This window comes from Musa acuminata, chromosome BXJ2-3, assembly GCF_036884655.1.
Source record: "Musa acuminata AAA Group cultivar baxijiao chromosome BXJ2-3, Cavendish_Baxijiao_AAA, whole genome shotgun sequence".
Lineage (NCBI taxonomy): Eukaryota > Viridiplantae > Streptophyta > Magnoliopsida > Zingiberales > Musaceae > Musa > Musa acuminata.
The window spans coordinates 15,236,609-15,259,900 of record NC_088340.1 but is presented as its reverse complement, the minus strand read 5'-3'; the positions used below and the strand labels follow the sequence as shown (position 1 = coordinate 15,259,900).

Genomic DNA, 23,292 nt, shown 5'->3' with positions numbered 1-23,292 from the left:
GCATTTAAAGAAAAAGTCTTCTTCTCCAAATCATTCCAATCTTTCATTGGAAGAGAAGACCTTTTAAAACCAAATTCGACTATGTCATAAATCGAGATTCAATGAAAGCAAGAAAACTCTCATTCGAGTTTTCCAATAAGTGTAATCCGTCCCATTGAAAAATGGAGGACGAATGAGAGAGTGACCCTCTTGAAAGCCGAAAATTGTCATTTCTATTTGGGTGTTAAACCAAATTAGAAAATTATGGCACTGATACCAATTGTTAGGATCAAGGGTTGGGGTCGGCACTAAGAGGGAGGGATGAATCAGTGGAGCGGTAAAAATCACATCTTCAAAAACTTTGTTGCGATAAAACCATATCCGACGAAAAATCGATTTCGTACGTTGAAAACCAAACTCGGAAACTTAACTTGAAAGCGTGTTCGTAAAAGTATTGAAGGCAGTTTGCAGTAAGGTAAATAGCAAGAATAAAACGCAAACCAGATTTTAGAGTGGTTCGGTCATCGTGACCTACATCCACTTCGTCGATTCCTCTTCCGTCGAGGCCATCGACATCCACTAACGATCTTCCTTTGATAGGCGAAGATCAAACTCCTTCTTACACCCCTCTTCTCCTTTTATCGGGTTTAGGAGACAACCCTTACATGCACTCACACTCCTCTTACAGAATTCTAACACTTAGAACTTGAGGAGGATTCTCACAAGAGATTTCTACAGTGTTTCTTTACTTTTAAACTCTCTGTGCTTCTGTGCTTTAACCAGGGATGAGAGGGGTATTTATAGGCTTCAAGTTGATTCAAACTTGGAGCCTAAAACTTTCCCATCCCGAGTTCCTCGGGCACGGACGGTACCACCGCCCAGTGTCAGTTTGACTGACACTGCCCTGGGCGGTACCACCACTTGGGGGGTAGTGTTGGGCGATACCATCGCCCAAACTGGCGGTACCACTTCTTGACATAGTCTCGAAGACTGTGCCATAATGGTGAGACTTCTTGGGGCACTGTTTGGGCCTCTTATTGGGCCCAACACATTTCTTACATGGGCCTAGCTAGCCCTAATTGGGTTGGCCCAAATCCAAGCCCAATTACGTGCTAACTACGAAATCCTAAGACATTTGCTAAGCTAAACAAGTCCATATGTCTATTCTTCCGACGAGCTTCTGGCGATCTTCCGATGATCTTCCGACGAGCTTCTCTAGCAAACTCCAAGACTTCTCGGCTGGTTCCGACACAACTTCTGACGAACGTCTGGACTTCCGACGAACTCTCGTACTCCAAGGAAATCGTGTCTTTGACTCCGGGACTTCATTTTGCTTCATGCCTTGCTATCGTAGTTACTCTTGCACATGTAAAACATACTTCGATCTAGACAATTAATACTAAGCATTAATCAAGTTGTCCAGCATGTCATTGGTCCCTCGACTCTTCGTTTGATTCTTCGGTGTATCGTCCTCTCTTGCGGCCTATTGCCCAATCGGCTAGTTGACTTCGTAACTCCGATATCCTTGGCGCAATATCCGCTCTTCTTGGCCCGATGCCCGAATCCACAGCCCGAAGCCTTCTGTCGATATGTCGATCGTTCCTCCGGCCCAACGTTCAATCTTCTGACATGTTTTCCTCTGACACAACGTAATTTTTCCTGCTTTAATTGTCTCATCCTACATCACTCAAAACGCAGATTAAAACATAAACACATATCAATTGGTTTCATCATCAAAATATGAGATTCAACAGAAGTTATGTACGAGTTCAATCCATTAACTCCTATGGATTTGCTGCATTTACCTATGGAAAAGGTTCATTTGGATGATAAGCAAAAAGTTAATTTTGTGAAAGGATCGCATGAAAGAGTTCGGCATAAATTTAAAAGAAAACTCTAGAAACAACACGACTTTTAATCTCAATCAAACTAATTACAAATCTAAAAATTCGATATTGTAATGATATATAATACCTATAGTGTTGTCAATACCACCTATAGTGTGTTATCAATGCATAAATAAAAACATTGTAAACTAACCAAAGGAAAGCGATGTAACAGTAAAAATTGATTAAAAATAAATAAAAAATTTGACAAAAAAAATATCGAGAGGTATTTTTAAATTAAAAATATTATTTAAAAAAATAAATAAATAAGGGTACCTTTTAAGAAATATACTAAATAAATATTTTAAATTTTTATTAAGGTCCTTTGAAGATTCAAAATAGGTGTTGAAGGAAACTAATAATGTGTACCGATTCACTGATTTTGCTAGGTAAAATAAAAATTACTCGAGTGGCCAAAACCTCTTCTTGCAAGTAAAAAAATAACCCCAAAGCAATATTTCTAGCCAGAAAATTCGATATTGACTAACTCCAAAGTAAACGTCAATCTTCAAGCTGCTGGTTATTCTAGCAAATTTTAGATTTGTTTGATGACATTAGACACAGATTTAGGTTGCTTTAGGTAACCTAAATCATACGGTCCTCCCATTCCACCAGCCATTGTAGTAGTAGCAGGGAGTGTCGTAAGTTGATGATGTTGAAATCCATAGCGTTGTAAAGATTTTTCTTACGGCAATTATAAGACCTCCACCAACAGTTTTAATGCAGCAAAATCGAATTAAACATTAAAAAAATTATTGTGTTAATATGATGAGGGCACACCTCACCTCCTCTTATCAGAAATTGTTGTGTTGTGTTGTTTTGCAAAACAATATAATTAATAGCTGAAAACAAACTCTCTGAATCTTCTTCGACCATACAAAAGTCTCACCAATTAAACAAAAAAACAAATTAATAGGCACCTACCCATATGTCAGAAATGCTTGTAGAGACAAACAGGAATGGAGCACAGATAGATGTTACGTCTATTCTATTCGATGAACGTGATATTCTTCTACTCGTTCCATCTTTTAAGTGCTTGATGGTAAAGAGTGATCCTATATTTTCCTTGCTGTTAAAAGCTTCTTCCGACACCTCAATGGAGACTATATTATTTCTGTTGTTGTTGTTGTTGTTGTTGTTGTGAGAAAGGAATTAGAGAGGCACAAGTCTTTTTTTTTTGTTTTGCAGATTAATCATGTGTACCACCACTTCATCAGCCCCGAGCACAGATTAATCTAATCATATAGTAAGATGATTCACACAGCTAGAGCCTACGTCACATGCAAAAAAGCTAAAAATATATTTGGCCAGGAAAAAAAGATCATAATTTAAATTTGAGGTTTTCGAAAACTTTCTGCATATCTATCAGCATCACAATCACTTTTCGTATTTAAAATTATTTATCACAATCACCAAAGACCACAACTATATAATTTGTTGTAATAAATTCAAATGTTTTTTTTATTATTATTTATTTTTTCAACTTCCAGTCTGATGTTAACGTCTGTCCCCTTACAGTCAGTCAGTCAGTCAGTCAGTCAGTCAAGTCAGTCAGTCAGCACACCCAAGTACACAACATGTTGACACAGTATATAACAATCATAAGTAGTAAATGGGTGATAGGCCTCTCTCTAAGTAACATAACCTGCAAAGTAAGAAGATTCTGCACAAACATGTGATGATGATCAAATGGAAGACGAAGGCGTGCATGTACTACCGCCACTCACTATTACGGTTGATTCAGCTGCATTTATCCAGATGGCATCCGGTTATATAAACACAATATACAGTTATTAGTTCTCTATTGAAAGAGGCTCCTTTCATACAAGGTCTGAGGAGCCTCGTTATAATTGAAAGAGGCTCCTACCATACAGGCCAAACTTTGACACTTTATAATTGGATAAGATATATATAATATAATTAATTAGATTTTGATAAAATATATTGATCAATAAAAAAAAAGTTTACTTAAAATATAATTTTTTAGGAGATAAGAGAAAAACTCTTCTAATCATTTATCCTAAGCCTTCTACTCTCGTCTATAAATAGACAGGACCTATAGGGATTGACACAGGGAGTAAAAAGAATAGAGGTTATCTCAGTTGAGGGATTATAGTCTTTCCCCAACTCTTCTCCCTAAATCATCAGAGGAGAAAGATCTAGTTTTTCTTGCAGATTGATAGTGATCTTGGATTAAAGACGGTGTCTTACAGATCAAACAAATATCTCTTTTCAGATAACATCAAAAGGTACGCATCGTTAAATCATATCTAAATATTTGATTTCAATCTTAACATAAAAAATTATTTTTATATTTAATTCAACGTATTATAGTTTTTATGCTTACAGCTATATCATCCGGATAAAAGATACAATCAAAATAAGCTGGTGGACAGTAAGTAAATGCACAACAGCAGGAAATGAAAAGGTTCATGGGTAAAGGTAGAGTATGCTTATCATTTGTATAAAAAGATAAGCATGACTCCATTTGTATAAAAGGACATACACGATGAGCAGAACGACAGAAATTGAGTGTTAATCTACACATAAAATTCCAGTTGTAAAGCATATATTATCTGAAAACAGTATCAATCCTACTGACCAATTGTTAGTTTATGCTCAAGTAACAAGAAAGAGAGAGAGAGAGAGAGAGAGATAAAAGGACTCGCTCTCAGGAAACAATTTTAACATGTTAAGCAATGTAGCTTGAAAATTCAGATATAACTTGTATTGACGTATGGATTGTGGGGAATCATTTAAAGAGAAGCTTTTAGAGTAACAAGGAACGACTGTGTCAAAATAGAAAAATTATATTATTGCAGGGATCATTTAATTGTCCATCAAACCTGCAACTGCTTGCTGCTATTTTATTATAGTCCTAAAACCTATTGTAGCTGCTGGATATCAACATGATGAGTCTGCAATGCATTAAAAATAACCACGTTTTTAGAAGCCAGTCTGCTAAGGAGGGATCCACACACTACTAAGATATATATACATATATATGCATTAAGGATAAAAGTAGAAATATATATATATATATATATAATAAAAAAATAAAAAGGATTGTTCTTTACCAGTAGCTCGCTCAGACTCTTCTTCTCCTGCTAGTCCTTCTATTGCCTGGGTAAAAAGATTGCTTAGGAATTATGTTATCTCTACTCCATCCAGGAGCTGTAATCCACAGATCCATCACCAGCTATGCCAAGGATAACTAAAATGATGATGTTTACATATATATATATATATAAGATAACTCATATCGATCAATCAGAGGAAAACGAAAGAATAGATCGAAAGCAGTAAAGAGTGTACTTCCTCGAGGGATCGAAGACAGTAAAGAGTGTACCTCCTCGAGGGATCGGAAATGCTAAGAGGAGGAGAAGCAGCGAGCAAACCTTACATAAACACTTTGATTTGTTGGGTGCTCCATATATAATATTATATAATATAGTGTAAAATGTCAAACAAAAATATTTTTTTTTTTAATATTATATATTATATATTATATATATTTTTTAAATATATTTTAACAATACATTTTTTATATATTATATACAACAATATGTTCAATGTGAGGAATTAAGTATGATAGGCCATAAAACAAAAATATCAATATTATTCTGATTGGGCACTTTAGCACGTAGTTAGTCAGTTAGAGATGGCATGCAGCTGTAAGTCAAAATCATATTCAATTGGCAACGTTGACAAAAGAAACTCAAAAACCATCTTTACATCTGCTAGCGATGGCTTTTCACATCAGAATTAGTTGCAACATACTGAATCAACACAGAGAATAATCATATATTACCATGAGAGGCCTCCTTTTTCTCCTCCCATCTTTTAGACTAAACTAAATTATGATGTGCTACACACATTGCTTTTGCACAAAAAGAATGCTACTATAGTAACACATGACCATGTTGTCTTCCCATTTAAACCATCATGCTTGATCCAGCATATGATGAGCAGTCTTCATAAATGGGTTTCTCATCCTATTTGATCATTTTAGTCTTCGCTAGCTAGCGACTCCCATCATCGCAAAGAAGCTTCATGATTGGATCTACTCAATGCATATCTCCGAATTGTTGGTGTTGATGAGGCTTCACTTTGGAAGATGATGGGGAACCATTAGCAAGAAGATGGTGTTGTTGCTGAAAGATAGGTCGGTGACTGGATCCACCTTGTATTTGCAAACAGGAAGGAGACAAAGTCGATGAAGCTTGAACCCTTTGGGACATGGGACCAGATGAATCACGGAGTTGCTCGTTCTGCAACACTGAAACGCCTACAGGAACCCTGTAGTTTGCAAGATGGGCTTGCCATATCTGTTGCTGCTGGCGCTGTTGCTGCAGCTGTATATTGCCTATAGTGTTGTCCATATTAAGTCCATAGAATGGGTTGCCTCCGTAATGTGCTACTTGTAGTTGTGCCTGTAAACAAACATCAAAAGTTCAACATGAATCAAGAGAGAGATGCACATGCTACAAGCTCTATGTCATCATTGCAAAAGTTGGGTCCTGATTTGTTTCCTAACAAAAATATAAGATGACATTACAAATGACGGTAATGAACTAAGCTAAACGCCTGATGAACGAGACTAAGATGTCTTTCACCAATTGTTGTACTGCCAAAGTGATCACAATAATTATGCCAAAGTATTTGTCAGTACCTGTTGAGTAGCTGCAGGTGGTGCTACCTTCTCTGGGTAAGGTGGGCCATATGGTACACGAGGGAAAGGATATGGCATGAGAGAATGGTGTGGAACCTGAGCATGCAAAAAAGGAGAAACAAGCTTCCCAGGATGTTGCATTCCATTTGGAGAAGTACTAGCAACACCACCAGCTGATAAGGAGAGGAAGTCACAGGTCTGAACAAAATGCAACAATTCATTAGGAACATCAAGGGAAGTTGAGAGAGAGAGAGAGAGAGAGAGAAATTACGAAAAATTACCCGATTTTGCTTGACTTCTAATGAGACTGAAGACAGGTGAGCTGGCATAAATGTTTTGCTACATCGAATTTCATTTCTTCCTCCATGTGTATTTCTCTCAACTATAGAACCATTGGTAGCAGCAGATGTCACACTGTTGGATCCACTTCGTAACCCAGATATATCATTGTTTAATGTTGCATGCAAATTTGACTCATTCCTGGACTTTGGTTCCTCGGACGACAGTGACACTGTCCGTTGATTCCCCTTATTTTGATAGCATTTGATAAGATTGCATATGAATACATGAGTAGCACAGTTTTTTGTATCCGACTTCACATCGATCAGAACCTGGACAGATAAAACCAACCAATTATGTATGAAAACACAGGACTAACGAATAGGCCATAAAATGGCAGTGAAGCTAAATACTAGTAGTAAAATCTGCAGACCAATTTCAGTTTATGATATCTGCACAGATGAAATAAAAGACAAGTTGTGTTGACGTTTGTAACATAAATGACAATGCTTTAGAACTTGAGCACTCGGAAATATGTCATGATACATGGAAATGACTACTCTTTAACATTTTAGTAAGAATAACAAATAGACTTCCAAACAATCTTGAAGACTACAAACCTATAAAACAATAGCAAACTGAACTTGGTGCCAACAAGAAAAACTACAATGTCACATAAACCTACACGATTCATGGAGTCCAAACACATAGCATATTGACACTTAAGTCAATAATTGTAAATTACTATGGAAATATAAAATTAAGGCCTTGAAACACCACCTTCTTAGTTGGATGGTCAATTCCATTTGAAGCAAGTCTAGCAGTAATAGTGCTAAGTTCAGGACACTCTGCACAATCGCTTGAGGCCTGGGCATGTGGTGGAATAGCCCCTGACAGTTACAGTAGGAAGTTACTCAATGATTCGATTTAATCATAAATCTTGGCATCCAACATGAAGCATTAGAAACTATTTTGCTTGCAGAATGTTTCTTTTTTGACATATAATTGCTACCTTCCACATAGACAAGTTTTGCACAACTTTGACTCCCATGCTCTGCTTGTTGAACTTCATGTCCCAGCGAAGCCGATCCAGCATCTCCGTTCTAAAATCAGTAAAGATAATTAGTTCATATCAGGAAAAGAAAAATCATCTAAAGTTGAGGGAGAAGTATTACCTGTAGTGACATATCTAATTTGCATGGTGGAAGGGCTGTTATATCATCATATTGAGTCGGTTGCAGTGCCCTATCACAGAAAGAAAAGAATGGGGCAAACTTAATATTTAGCATATTTGGTTAGCAATCAAATATTATGAAATAACACATAAAATGAAATACACAGAACCTACCTGATTCCATTACAACTGTGAGGCAAGATTCCTGAAGGGCTTGAAGAATTCATAAGATTTCTGAAAGGAGTATTCCCTGGGTGTTCATTCTCGGACAAGGGAGCTATGTGACCACCAGGTTCAGGAGTTCTAGTACAATTGGAATCATAAGTTGGCTTTCCACAAACTGTGATAGGTTGTCTGGAAGGAGCATGTCCATCCTTTATTGTCTCTTTAAATGGCTTTTCCATAAAAGAGAGAGTCCTTACTTCACAGACAGTGCTTTGTTGCAAAACATTTTTATCCTCCTCTTTTATATCTGTTAAATCACATAATGTGCTCAAGTTCCAAACAACAAAAATCAAACCAAAATGGAAACATACATAGCACTCAACTCATAACTCAGCTGACCACAAAAGTTCTGAAAGCTCACCTTCTAAACATTGGCCTGAGGTTGCATCGATATCCTGACAATCATCTGACACTCTACTCCATTCCTGTAGTGGAATTTGCTTGCATAGAGGTGGCATTCTAGATAATGTACATAAAGCATCAACGGCTATCTCTTCATCCTTGGTAAGTGAGTCAAACAGCTACATAAAACAGAAAACAATAATATTTACCTTGGACCTGTAGGCATAAAACAAACTAAAATAAATCAAATAAAAATAAACAAATTATCTAAGGATCTAACCATGCTTTGTTTGCACCTCCTTCCGCCATCCCCATGCAGCACCTGGAGACCATTAGAAGTACAATGATGTTTCTTCTTTGTAACTGTTGCTTCATTAGGTGATGTCTGACTGCCGCGTTTGTTGATAGCTGAAGCAGAAAAGATTACAGAATCATCAACCCTACTACATATAACTTTGATAAGTTAACCATATTGAAAAACCAAAAACTTGATTTGCAGCTTGTTGTCCTCATATTGTTTAGTGCCACAATTAAAAAGGTGGAAATTACATGAAACAGTATAAATACTTTATGATCCTTAGAAACTGAATAAAAAATATAAGTCAACCTCTGAAATATTTTATATTCACAAAACTCCAAAGAAAATGTAGTTTCCTAACAAATTTAGGGTAATGCATGTTCAGTATCATGAAATTAACGTGCATACGGAAAAAAAAAAAAAAGCACAATTCAATTAAGCTTTAATAAATATTTGTAAAAAAATCAATACACAGTGAGTTTCACATACCTGATCTCAATTTCCTTGGCACAGATGCAGGATCGACAATATCGCTATCCTCAGCTACCTTTTAAAGATTAAGAATCAGCCACATAAACACATATCAAAATCAGTGTACAAACTATGGGCAAAATGATCAAACCTTTTCATGGAGCCCAACTGTCTTCCTACTAGTTAGACTAGCGGTGGTGATACTACCAAGCATTGCACGAATAGTATTAGCCTCCTCACCTTCCGATCTGCTGCAGCCCACTTCACCAGACGAATCATTGTTGTTCAATCTCCACCTTGAAGTCCTGACCTTGTCCTTCCACCTAGCCATCGACGCATTCGTGTCTACTCCATCTCCACTGTTAAAGTGGACATTATCATTTGAAACTGAAAAAGATCAAAACGAAATAGGAGTTTTAGTGAATTGACCACAAAAAACACCCAAGAACGTGAAAAGAAGGGAGCAGAGCCTGCGAGAGGAAAAACAGCAAACAGGTTGGTACACATTATCCGACAGAGGAGGAGGTTGTTAACAAGTAAAAAGAGCAGTATGGTACCCACGAAAGTAAATTCGAATAGGAATAAGGGGCAATAAGGGGAACATAAGGAAGGGAGAATAGAGCACAAATACCGGTAGGCGAGGAGAAGCCGATTGGCTGTCGCTTAGCGGGCGAGAGACGACTCGCCCTGCTTGTTCCACGCATCAAATCTCGCGATCGCTGCCTGTCTCTATCTGATCCCACCATGGACTCAGCGATCACACGGCCAAATCTTCTCCGCAGGCACCTTCTCCTCTCACCGCTGTGGGATAAACAAAGCCAACGCCTAGATTAGATGAGGTGATCAGAAAAGAAATGATTTTTAACATTCTTATGTGGGTTTTATGTCATATCCACTCTAGATTTAGAGAAGGAGAGATGCCCGGTGGGCGTATAAGGGAAAGTATCGAGTGAAAGGACGTATGAGGCATCTTTTTTCCTATTTTGAGTCGAAAAGAGAGGGTTTTTTTTTTTTCTCGTTTGGGAGTCTTCAGTCGGAAGAAGCCGAAAATTCTCTTTTTATCACCTCAGCTGCAGATGGATACCAGAGTTCGAATATGGCAGGAGAACACTGACACCGGAAATGAGTAACATAGTAGTACGAGCGAAAAATTTGTAGAAGAAAAAGAAGAGAACAAAGACGAAGGAGATGAAGAGAAAAGCAAAGGGAGAAGGAAATAAAAAGCAAAAAAAGAAAGTTTCGTCCTCTGAGCCGAGAAGAATCGGGTTCCAAACAAAAGCATAGAATAAAAGGGGAAAGGAGGGATTTTTTTTATTTTTCTTTTCTTCGGACATTCATGGGATCATTCAAAAAAGATGAGGCCAGAAACAAGAATTTGAATGGAAAAAAAACCAAAAAATTAATCCGCGGAACTCCGTCCCAAGTTTCGATCTTTATCCTTTTCTGCCATCTCAAAACCCCCTGTAGGAAGCGAAGTCCGCTCATCCGTACAACAACAAAGTCGGAAAAGGAAGGAAATCGGAGACCTCGAACCCAAAACCCATCCACTCTACCCTCCAGATTGCAGAAACCATACCAAACTCCAAATGCGCCAAGACTCCTCCTTTATATCTTCCACAGAGAGTTACTCGAACATATAGAGGATAACAAACGCGAGAAAACAGAGAGAAGGCAGGAGGATGGAATACCCACCCTTGAATCCAGCGGCCGACTTCAAGCAACGAAGATTCCCATTCGATTTCTAGAATCTCCTCTGCTCAATCAGATCCCACTAAGGTAGCAGCGAGTGCGGAGCGATCCAAATAGACGGAAAGATCGAAACCTTCTCCCTCCCCCAAACAGCGGCCATATGCTTCTCGAAACGGCCCCTCTTGCTCTCTCGCACGGTCGCACCCCTCTACTTTATCCCCGTTCTGTCTCTTCCCCCCTCACCTGCGCTTTAATACGAGCACGTACGACATCTTCCTCGATCCGACGGCTGACATCCGCCCATCGGATCCCCATCCGACCGCCGACAGCAAAATCCCACCTGTCCCTCCACGTCAGACTCTTTCCCTCTGCGATCCGACAAGATCCGCTGATTCCACCATACAGCGGACACGAATTTTGTCCATACTCTCCCTCCATACGGGACCCACGGTTCTCCCTGTTGGCAGAAACGGGCGCGCGTGTCTGGGGGAGGACAGGCGAGTAGGAAAGGAAGGGATTGGCCAAGGTTTTGGTTATGCCGCTTTGGGATTCGTGAAACGGCTGTGAGCGCTGCAAGAGACATTGCAGCGTCATTAATTGTGGATTAAGTGCCTAATGGCAACCCAAAAGTCGTTCTCTAATTCGCTCCCGATATCTGTAATGATATGTGGAGGGGATCCTAATGAACCTTAATCTTTGTTATCAAAGAATAATCCCCAACAAAGATTGCATATGCAATCACATTAAAATTGCATATATCCCTCCAACACTTTTGAACTCCTTTGGCTCAGTCACCTGCAAATTCCATCAAACCTCAAAAGAACTTTCTTGAATCTACTGCTTATTATACTGTCTTTTTCCTTAGAAAAATAATATCTCGACCCATCGGATTTGAACCCGAAGGAAAAAAGTCTCTTTATTTATAGAATAAAATATTATAACTTTGTTCTGCCTTCTTTGTCAGGATTTAGTGATGAAAATAGACTCTTCTTTTTTTTTATAGAATAAAATATTATACTGATGTTTATATTTATTAAATTTTATATCGATAAGAGCCTTCTTCTTTAATTTATTCGGTAAATCTCCGACTTAACGTGACATTGCAAGTGGGTGGGTAAAATTATAAATCGACATATGATGCATGTATTATTGCTAATTTAGATTTAAGTATTTTTTACTAATAGTTCAGAAGTTAATATCCATTTGGAGCATCCTGTGTCATGCCTCATTCGGAGCATACTATGTCATGCCGTCGTATGGTCCTATAAAAAAAATAGAATGAGAGGAGGAAGAGTGCCTGCTTCTCCTTGTAGATAGATGTCACTTTTGCAAATCACACAAAGATCGTTTTCAGATAACATCGGAAGATATACATCATAAATTTGAACTAATGTTATTTGATTTCAATCCTGAGATGAAAGTTTTTTTGAATTAAAAATAGTATATCATAGATTTTAGGTCATTGATGAAATATGGATCAACTAATAAGATCATGGTTTTGATAATATTTAAAAAATATTAGTTTTATTGAATCTCATATTTTGATGATGAAACCAATTGATAATTTTTTATGATTTAATCTACGTTTTGAGTGACGTATGATGCTTCGATCAAGGAGAGATAATTAAATTAGGAAGAATAATGTTGGGTCGGAGGAAAATATGTCGGATGATTAAACGTCGGACCGGAGGATCGGTCGATATATTGACAGAAAGCTTCGAGCCATGGATTCAGACATCGGGCCAAGAAGAGCGGATATTGAGCCAAAGATATTGGAGTTGCGGAGTCAACTGGCCGATTGGGCAATAGGCCATAAGAGAGGACGATGCATTGAAGAATCAGACGAAGCGTCGATGGACCAATGACATGCCGAAAAACATGATTCAAGCTTAGTAATAATTGTCTAGATCGAAGTGTGTTTTTATAAGTGCAAAATTAACTACGATAGCAAGGCATAAAACAAAATAAAGTCTTGGAGTCAAGAATAGGATTTTGTTAGGAGTTCGAGTGTTCGTCGGAAGTTTTGTAGGAACCAGTCAAGAAGTCCAAGAGCTTACCAAAGAAGCTCGTCGGAACTCGCCAAGAAGATCGTCGTGAAGTCCAAGAGCTTATTGAGAGTCCGTTGGAATATTGCCGAGAGATCGTCAAAAGTTCGTCGGAAGTTCGCCGGAAGAAACTAGACTTACGGACTTGTTTAGCTTAAGTATGTCTTAGATTTTGTAGTTAGCACGTAATTGGGATTGGAATTGGGCCAACCCAATTATGGGCTAGTTGGGCCCATTAAAGACTATATTGGGCCCAATGAAAGGCCTAAACAGTGACCCAAGAAGTGGCACCGTCGTGGCACAGTCTTCGAGACTGTGTCAGGCGATGGTACCGCCTAGTGGCCCAGTGCCAAGCGGTGGTACTACCAAACTGGGTGATGGTACCGCCCAACATAGTGTCAATGTCAGACTGACACTAGCGGTGGTACCGCCTGAACCTAGGAAACCTGGGATGAGATAATTTTAGGCTCTAAGTTTGAATCAACTTGAGGTCTATAAATACCCCTCTCAACCGTGGTTAATAAATACAAGCACAAAGAGTTTTAAAGTGAGAAAATATTATAAAAATCACTTGAGAAATCCCTCCTCTAGCTTAAACTTAGAATTCTATTTAGAGAGGAGTGTGTGTGCTTGTAAAGGTTGTCTCCTGAACCTGTGAAAAGAAAAAAAGGGGTGGAAAAAGTTAGTCTTCGCCTATTAAAGGAAGACCGATAATGGATGCTGGTGGCCTTGACGGAAGAGGAATCAGTGGAGTGGATGTAGATCACGATGACCGAACCACTATATAATTGACGTATTCTCTAGTTTGCATTTCTATTGTTGCCATTTACTTTACTGCAAACCATTTTACTTGCTTATTGCCTTCAATACATTTACGAACACGTGTTTCAAGTTAAATTTCCGAAATCGATTTTTATCGTGTGAAAGAATTTTTCGAAATCGACGTATTTTACCACTGCACTAATTCACCACCCCCTAGTACCGACTTGTTCCTAACAGTTGGTATCAAAGCCTCGTTATTTCTTATTTGGTTTAACACCTGAGAGAAATGACTCTTTTCGACTTTCAAGATGGACTTTCTCTCATTCGTCCTCCCTTATTCAATGGGACGGACTACACATATTGGAAAACTTGAATGAAAGTTTTCTTACTTTATTTGGATTTAAATTTATAGAGTATTGTGGAAAACGGTTTTTGAATATCTTCTCTTCTAATGAACCATTGGAATGATTTAGAGAAGATGATTTTTTCTTTAAATGCTAAGCTATGAATGCTCTATTTTGCGCCTTAGACAAAACTAAGTTTAATCGAGTTTCTACTTATGAAACGACCTTTGACATTTAGCATACTCTTGAAATCACATGTGAAGGCACTAGTAAAGTTAAAGATTCGAAAATCAACTTTTTGATACATGATTTTGAGTTGTTTCGTATGGAACCAAGAGAGACTATTGGAGACATATACACCCGTTTTACGGATGTCGTCAATAGTCCAAAAGGACTTGGTAAAAGCTTTTCGAATTTTGAACTCGTTAACAAGATTTTACGATCACTTTCTAAAAATTAAGATTCGAAAGTCACGGCAATACAAGAATCAAAAAATTTAAACTATTTTTCGATTGAAGATTTGACCTATGAATTAACGTGCAATACATGTGAAGAACTCAACCACCTTCCAAAGAACAGGAAGGATTTAGGACTTAGAACAATTGAAGACTATCGAGCATAAGCTTAAGTGATGGTGAACTTGAACTCCTCATGAAATTTAAAAAGTTTATGAAATAAAAATTAAAAAATAAAAAGAACGTAACTACTTGCTATGAACACAAGAAGAAGGAAGCACTTTGGGATGAATCGAGCTCCTCCAAAGATGAGGAGAAAATCAACAAAGGCGATGTGGCTAACTACGCCTTAACGGCTTTCAATGATGAGATAATCAAAATGCCCATTGTTTACTTTAAAATTACATAATGCTTTTCATAAGTTGTTCTTAAATTAGTTAAAAAAATTATATATATTTTAATTGTATGCTTAATGAAAATATAAAAATAAAATTGGATCATGCTTACCTTTCTAGTGATTTTAAAAATAATCATATTTTATGATAAACAGACAAAATAATTTTGATTAAAAATATCTTATCATGATGAATGTTTTGAAAATAAATATTTATATCATACTTGATGATTTTTATGCAAGTAATGATTTGAAATTATATGTTTTGGAATTATGTGTTATACTTTTTGATCTTGATGATTTTTGATCTTTCCTTTTTAAACGTTGATGCATGGTTTTGACATAAGAATAAATATTTGGGCATGCTAATATAAAATCAATCACACAAATTGAAACTAAAAAGGTTTAGATATCTTTAAAAATAATTCAATATTTTGTTTAACAAAACCATGCTTGATGTCTTAATGAAAATATAATAATGATTCATGCTTAACAAATTTATATTTCAAACTTATGCATAATAATTTTTACAATCTATTGAAAGTTCTTTTTTGGTGTTAATGAATGATACATGGATTTGGAATCAATTAATAAGTTGAAACAAAAAGAGGAAAGCATTTTTCTTGAAAACTTCTCAATCCCTACCTTATCGATTTTTCACTAAGAGATCAATAAAATTATTTATGCCATTTTGAATCTCTTGTAAGTAATTTTGAGATTTTAATGATTTAAATTTGAATGAGTTTTATCAAAATCATGATCTTGATTTCTTGGAATTGCATGAGATTTTTTTTAATCAAGATCTCTTCTTTTGTACTCCTATAATTTTTTTTGGTATTTTATTTAAGAGGAGATTTAATATATGAATCATGTCTTTTGGTATTTACATCATTTTATCTCTCATGATATGATTTATTTTTGTATAACTCCTTGTATTCATCTCTCAATTAATTTTTCTTGATGAGATGAAATGAATGTGATGAAATAAAAATATGCATGAAATATGGGATGTAATGTAAATTGACATTTAGATACCATCATGATTTAAAATGCTATGATTTGTTGCCAAAATGATGTATCATGAATGCTTCAATATCATGTATGATATGCCCATAGTGATGATTGATTTATTTTTAGTATCATGCATGAAGTAAGAATGATAAAGTTTTAAAATTGTGCATGTTGTAAGTTGAAAATATAATGATGTACAAACAAGATTGATACTTTACCTTTGTCATGCTTTGAAAATTATTATAAAGAAAAAAGAGATACAAAATTATATTCTTCCCTTCTTTTTGATAATAACAAAGGGGGAGATAGCTAGCTTGCTAGCTAGCTTACACAAGTCAAGAAGATGCAAAAACTTGCTTGCTTACACATATAAAGAGAAGCAAAAATTATAAATGTACATATCGTAAAAAGAGGTAAAACTTTTTAGTTTGCTCAAATGCAAGAAATGCTATCTTGCAATCTCAAGAGAAGCAAAAGTGATATCTTGCCTATCTCAAGAAGCAAAACTTGCAACTTAGCACATTGCAAAAGGAAGCAAGAATTGCTAGTTTGCACACTTCAACAAGAATGCTATCTTGCATTTGTTTTTGAAAACTTGCTAGCTTGCATGCACTTAAATGACTTGAACTTGTTTGTCTAAAACACTTGATAATTGAACTTCTCGTTTTTGTTGATGACAAAGGGAGAGAAGTATGTTGATGTTATGCATGATTTTATCATGATATGTTTGCTTGGATTTTTGAATCCAAGAGTTATATGCCATATTGATAGGGAGATTTTGTATAAACTCCAAGAATTAAGTTTAACTCCGTCATCAATAGGTTGTCATCATCAAAAAGTGAGAGATTATTGAATCTTAGATTTTGATGATGAAACCAATTGATAATTGTTTATGATTTGATCTACGTTTTTAGTGACGCAGAATGCTTCGATCAGGTAAAGACAATTAAAGCAGGAAGAATCATGTTGGGCCGGAGGAAAACATGTCAGATGATTGGATGTCGGGCCGGAGGATCGATCAACATATCGACAGAAGGCTTCGGGCCATGGATTCGGGCATCGAGCCAAGAAGAGCGGATATTAAGCCAAGGATATCGGAGTTACGGAGTCAACTGACCGATTGGGCAATAGGCCGCAAGAGAGGATGATGCACTGAAGAATCGGACGAAGCGTCGATGGACCAATGACATGTCGGACAACATGATTCTATTGAATCTCATATTTTGATGATGAAACCAATTGATAAGTGTTTATGATTTGATTTGCGTTTTTAGTGACGCAGGATGCTTCGATCAGGATGAGACAATTAAAGCAAGAAGAATCATGTTGGGCTGGTGGAACATATCAAAAGATTAGACATCGAGCCGGAAGATCGGTCGACGTATCGACATAAGGCTTCGGGCTATGGATTCAAACATCGGGCCAATAAGAGCAGATATTACGCCAAGGATATCGGAGTTGCAGAGTCAATTGGCCGATTGGGCAATAGGCCGCAAGAGAGGACGATGCGCCAAAGAATTGGATGAAGCATCGATGGACCAATGACATGCCGGACAACATGATTCAAACTTAGTAATAATTGTCTAGATGGAAGTGTGTTTTTACATGTGCAGGATTAACTACGATAGCAAGGCATAAAGCAAAATAAAGTCTCAGAGTCAAGAACGTGATTTCGTTGGGAGTTCGAGAGTTCGTCGGAAGTCCGGATGTTCGTTGGAAGTTATATAAGAACCAACCGAGAAGTCTCGGAGCTTGCCAGAGAAGCTCATCAGAACTCGTCAAGAAGATTGTCATGAAGTCTAGGAGGTTGCTGAGAGTCCGCTAGAACATTGTCGAGAGATCGTCAGAAGTTTGTCGAAAGCTTGCCGGAAGAAACTAGACTTAAAGACTTGTTTAGCTCAATAAATATCTTAGATTTCGTAGTTAGCACGTAATTGAGATTAGAATTGGGCCAACCCAATTATGGGCCAGTTGAGCCCATGTAAGGACTGTGTTGGGCCCAATGAAAGGCCCAAACAGTGACCCAAGAAGTGGCACTATCGTGGCACAGTCTTTGAGACTGTGTTAGGCGGTGGTACCGCCCGAACCTAGGAAACCCGGGATGAGATATTTTTAGGCTCCAAGTTTGAATCAACTTGAGGCCTATAAATACCCCTCTCATCCCTGGTTAATAAACACAAGCACAGAGAGTTTTAAAGTGAGAAAACGCTATAGAAATCACTTGAGAAACCCCTCTTCTAGCTTAAATTTAAAATTTTGTTTAAAGAGGAGTATGTGTGCTTGTAAAGGTTGTCTCCTAAACTTGTGAAAAGGAGAAGAGGGGTGTAAAAGTTGGTTGGTCTTCGCCTATTGAAGGAAGACCGATAGTAGATACCGGTGGCCTCGACAGAAGAGGAATCGACGAAGTGGATGTAGGTCACGATGACCGAACCACTATAAAATTTACGTGTTATCTGGTTTGCATTTCTATTGTTGTCATTTACTTTACTGTAAACCATTTTACTTGTTTATTGTGATCAATTTTTATTACCGTACTAATTTACAATAAAAATCGATTTTTATTGTACGAAATTTTTTTTTCGAAATCCACGTATTTTACTACCGTACTAATTCACCCCCTTACCATCTCGATCTCAAATAACGATTAAGTTTAATAATTGATTAATAATTATGAAAAAAATTATTACACAACATTAAATTAAAATATTTTAAATTCCTTAAATCGGAAGATGGAGGGTACGGACCCACTAAACCCCAAGACGGGCACAAATATGAGCTGAACCGAACTAATTTGAGTTAAATCAGCTTGGGTTCAAGTCGAATTAGTTGATTTGACCAAACCAACTTGAATCGGAATCGACTTAAACTGGTGCAGAATCTATCTAAAGCTGACATGAATCAAGCCGAATCGATCTTGAATCAAGCTGAAACGTAGGTGAAGCGACCCAAACCAAATTGGTATCACCAAAACTGGGCCAAACAAGTCCGATTTCGAATCAAGCTAATAAAAGGTTTGAATAAGAAAATAAGTTTTTTTTAATTACGATATTTAAATGGAGGAAATATATAGACTGAATGCTGAGATATATTCCTTGAGAGGGTATTAAAAATTATTGAAGTTAATACCATTTATGATTTTTTTTCAAAAAAAAATTTAGGGAAAAAAATTAAGTACACGATTCTACAAAAGGAATTATTTTGGAAAACTCATGTGCCTTACACTTAATCTATAAGCAATACTTCAAATGTTCTCGTAAGGAATGAAGAAAACATAATGTTGCTATTTACTAAACGTCTCTTCAGATTCAGATATTTGCAAAAAAGACCACTCACATTTCTTTCAACGAAAAAAGACGATATAGAATTCAAAGATGAAAGGCATAAAGATGTTTACTTCCGTCTTTTAAGCTTGTCACATTTGGCTGTGAGGTGTGGGATTCCAAGCGATTAATGTCGGGGATGATGAAACGAATAGTTGCTTCCACTTGGTTCTTCATGTGCAACACACAAGAAAATAATGGTTGTTGATGAATCCACAAAGTTCAACAAGATACCACGACGAACAAACTGAAGACAAAAAGATGACACCAAATTCTGTAATATCTCTAGCACAATGCCATCCATGTAAAATGGAGCTTATCCAATGAAAATTGTCAAACAGAATGACAAGGGATGACAATTCTCACAAGTTTCAAGCTGTTCATGGCACATACACGTCAAACATTAAGCTTAACTGAGCAGGAATCGGTAAGAGATCATTTACGATGGCATCGGTATGTATATGCAAGTAACAGATGCATCAACAAATAACTGTCTCTTACTTCTTCCCAAAAAGAGTGGGACCCAACTGATTCAATCTAACATTCAAAGATCAGAAGATAGGACGAGGGACTGCATGAATTGATTAAATCTAAAGTTTCCAAGTATAATCGCTTCATAGTCGCCAAAGCAAAATAAATGATATATCATATTATAGAATAATTCATCATTGTAAGACAGGTTTGGTTGTGAAACACACAAGGTAAAAGAGGAAGCTATATGCCCGGACCGTTTGAGCGACATCCACTTGCACTGCACATTCATGGCCAACAATTGTGCCTCTTTCTTATCCAACAAAACTCTTAACCTCACGTTATCCTCGATGAGCGTCTTAACTTCAGCTTCTTTTTTAACCTTCTCGCTCTCAAGATGAGTAGTCTCAGCAATCAACCCTACACAACGGACAAAATTGAACTCAATTGTAAAATTATTTTCTGCATAACAATTTCCACAAAAAAAACTTGATAAACAGCTATATGTAGTGTGCTAGTTCCAGATAGCTATGAAGCCCTTGGCATATAACTTTGGAGATAATCTTATATATTTGTATACATGACAAAAACCAGTTGGCTTGACAAATAGAATGATGTTACCTGTCGAGAAGCTTTTCAAGAGTTTGAACCCGTCGCTCTGATCATAGGAGTGATTCTCTGACAATGATAAGGCTGCTAACAAAGGACCTCAATGATTCAAAGTCCTGCTTCACACGACGAAGCTCCTGCTCATTCTCAGCAGCTCGTTGTCGTTGTCTTGAGGTCCCTTCAACCATATCTTCAACCTTCTGCTAGATTTCATTCAAAAGAGTGTTTGTGCCAAGTGCAAACTTTTCCATTTCTTCAACCTTTACTGTCATGCTCTGGATTTGGAGTGTCTTTCTTTTGCTTTCTTCTAGACCTAACTTTTCTTTTTTCTTTCTAGGCAGCAGCTTCAGTTTCTGCCTTGATAGCCCTCTTAACGAGAGATTCCATTACATCTGTTACAATGCGAATCGTCTTAAAAATTTCATCAAAATATGCTCCATCATTTGCATCAAAAGATCCGAGATTAAAATTACTTTCCAGGTGTTACTTCCCTTGTTAACTTTCAAGAGAAGAAGGATCGATTAAATCAGACCATTCAGCCAATGGTCTGCTATGCTTGTCAACAAGTCCTAACCCCTCTTGATGCTTAATACCACATGACACACAAGCCAAATGTGTAACTGCCATAATTCTCACTTTCGATTTCAGGCAGACTAGCATTGTTGCAGTGGTTTTTGACTCCACGCCAGAGGTATGCTAACTCCTTGGAGTCATCTTCTGTACATTTCATCTCAACCTTCACTTCCATAAGCTTATCTTCCAATTTTTCAACTTGAGATTGGTGGTCCTCAAACTCATGCTTCCAGGTGGTGGTTTTCTTAAGGAGTTGAGACTTTAGTGTACCTTGCTCATTCTCGTCATCCAGAAACTCTCTCTACTCTAACCATAAAGAAGAGCCTTTAACTAAACAAGAAAAACAAAAATCTTGTAACACAAACTAATAATGAAAGAAAAAAAAAAAAAGTTGATTTGTCATGCTGCCTTTATACCTCTAGTTTATCATGATTAATGAACTAATTTTCTTACTGAAGATACATCATCTATTCAGTAAAGAAAACTCTTTAATTGATAACAAATAATAATCACATAAAAAAACAAATATATATGCTCCAGAAAGCAAGCCAAATTGGAAGGTCAAATCTCCAAAATAAAAGGAGCACAGAAGCAATATTTCACTTAGGAGGCGGTTCATAATTGGAAGTCCTCAAAAACTCCAGGGTACATATTACACCAAGAGAGCTAGTGAAAGTTAAGTATAATTGGATTGAAATCTTTAAATACAATGTTTACAACATTCACGCAAGAACAATCATGAACGCAGGGACACATTTTAAAAAAAAAAATGATGTGTCCTTGATAAACAAGTACAAAAATTATACAGAAACAGGCAATTCAAATGCAATTTAAGTACGAAGACATCCAAACACCAGAGGCGAAAAGGTCAAGAGGTAAAGACATTTCCTTCTCTTAGTTTCCAATAGAACAAGAAAAAAGAAAAAAAAAACCAAAAGAACCAAATTTTCGCTAAAAATCATAGAATCGAACCACAGAGATGCCTCTTGCCGAACCAAAAACATGCATGTAAAGGGAAAATGGCGGTTCTTAAAAACCCTAATTCCGAACCCGAAACGATGTACCACGGCATAGATGGATCGACGGGTAAGAAATAAAGAATCTGTTCGGAATTTGAGATCAAAATCGTAAATTACCAGGTTGCAACGGTGAAAGATTGCAGCCCCTGCTCCCTTCTATTGGACCCGTATTAGCTTCGCTTTCCCTAAATTCTCTTCTTCGGCGGGGCTTTCCAATGGGCTCAGTTCCGCGACGAAGGCCGAGGAAGTCACCTGAATACCTTTAGCAAATAGTAATTGGAATAAAAACGAAGAATCAGTAGTTTCACATCTATATCCTTTGATAGCATCGAAATACAATATCTGCCCCTTCAAATATTATATTTTACATATATATATATATATATATATATATATATATATATATATATATATATATATTCCTCAAGATCTTTAAACCACCCCCATAAGCTAAAGCTATTTACTACTAATAGCGATCGTTATTAAGTTAACTTTTATCAATTATTTGATTTCTCATATTTTTAAGCGATATATTAGTATCAATTTAAGTGTTAATATTATTCTGCTTACAGACCAATTAACGGAAATAAAATATTATTTACAATCCAAAATTTTTTGGGTTTTGCATATTAATCTCATCATTTATTTGTATCAACGGATTAGTCTCTAAAATCTAAACTTTCTGTAATTTAGTCAACAATCCTTGATTGACTGTCCACCAGACGATGACATCTCACCATCCACATAAGATATCTAATATGAGCTGGTTGTTCCGTCACATCCTGCGTTCGTAACTCTTTTGTCATTTGTGACCCAAGGATAGGATCGCTTAGAAAATTAAGGTGTTGGTAATTTCGTGAGCCCATTAGGGGAGAGGATATATGTCGAAATAGGTTCATACCTCTTTAAGCTTACCGGTTGGTCTACCCTCCTTTCGATTGTCGCGGTTCCCGAGGGCCCCAACTTGTCACGAACCGCCGTCCGAGTAAGCCGGGCATGTGGGACCGGATATTTGCCGGTAGCGCGACAACTGGCGGCAGGGGATACGGGTTTGCGGCGGCGCCACAGAACCGGACGGGGATTCCCCACCTCCCGCCACCAGGAAATCGGGATTCCCCTTTCATACAAACACCATCAGCGTTTTTGTCGGTCGAATGGCCAACACGTAAGATCTTTAAGTGGGACCCGAGGTTAAATAGTTGCACCCCCCAGGCAGCCAATTCCAGTTCTCGTCTGTTGGCCCACTCCCTTGTCATCGACCGACAAGAGGAGTT

General features: G+C 37.2%; 1 protein-coding gene and 1 pseudogene across 2 annotated transcripts; both read right to left on the bottom strand.

Moving 5' to 3' along the window:
- Positions 1-5,532: 5,532 nt before the first annotated feature.
- On the bottom strand, positions 5,533-11,230 carry LOC103973556 (uncharacterized). 2 transcript variants are annotated; one of them, XM_009388165.3, is made up of 13 exons: positions 11,019-11,230; positions 9,958-10,127; positions 9,478-9,713; positions 9,345-9,402; positions 8,838-8,965; positions 8,577-8,736; positions 8,165-8,462; positions 7,992-8,061; positions 7,829-7,919; positions 7,597-7,706; positions 6,819-7,148; positions 6,538-6,735; positions 5,533-6,298 (listed from the first exon to the last, which is right to left on the bottom strand). In XM_009388165.3, exons 2-13 carry the CDS (start codon positions 10,070-10,072, stop codon positions 5,933-5,935), a joined length of 2,160 nt encoding a protein of 719 aa, XP_009386440.3. In that variant the 5' UTR covers positions 10,073-10,127; positions 11,019-11,230; the 3' UTR covers positions 5,533-5,932. The 2 variants fall into 2 exon arrangements, with proteins under 2 accessions (XP_009386440.3, XP_064955413.1); XM_065099341.1 differs by lacking the exon at positions 11,019-11,230 and having other exon boundaries at positions 9,567-9,713; positions 9,958-10,097.
- An 8,484-nt stretch (positions 11,231-19,714) lies between these two features.
- On the bottom strand, positions 19,715-23,274 carry LOC103973563 (uncharacterized; annotated as a pseudogene).
- Positions 23,275-23,292: the final 18 nt, after the last annotated feature.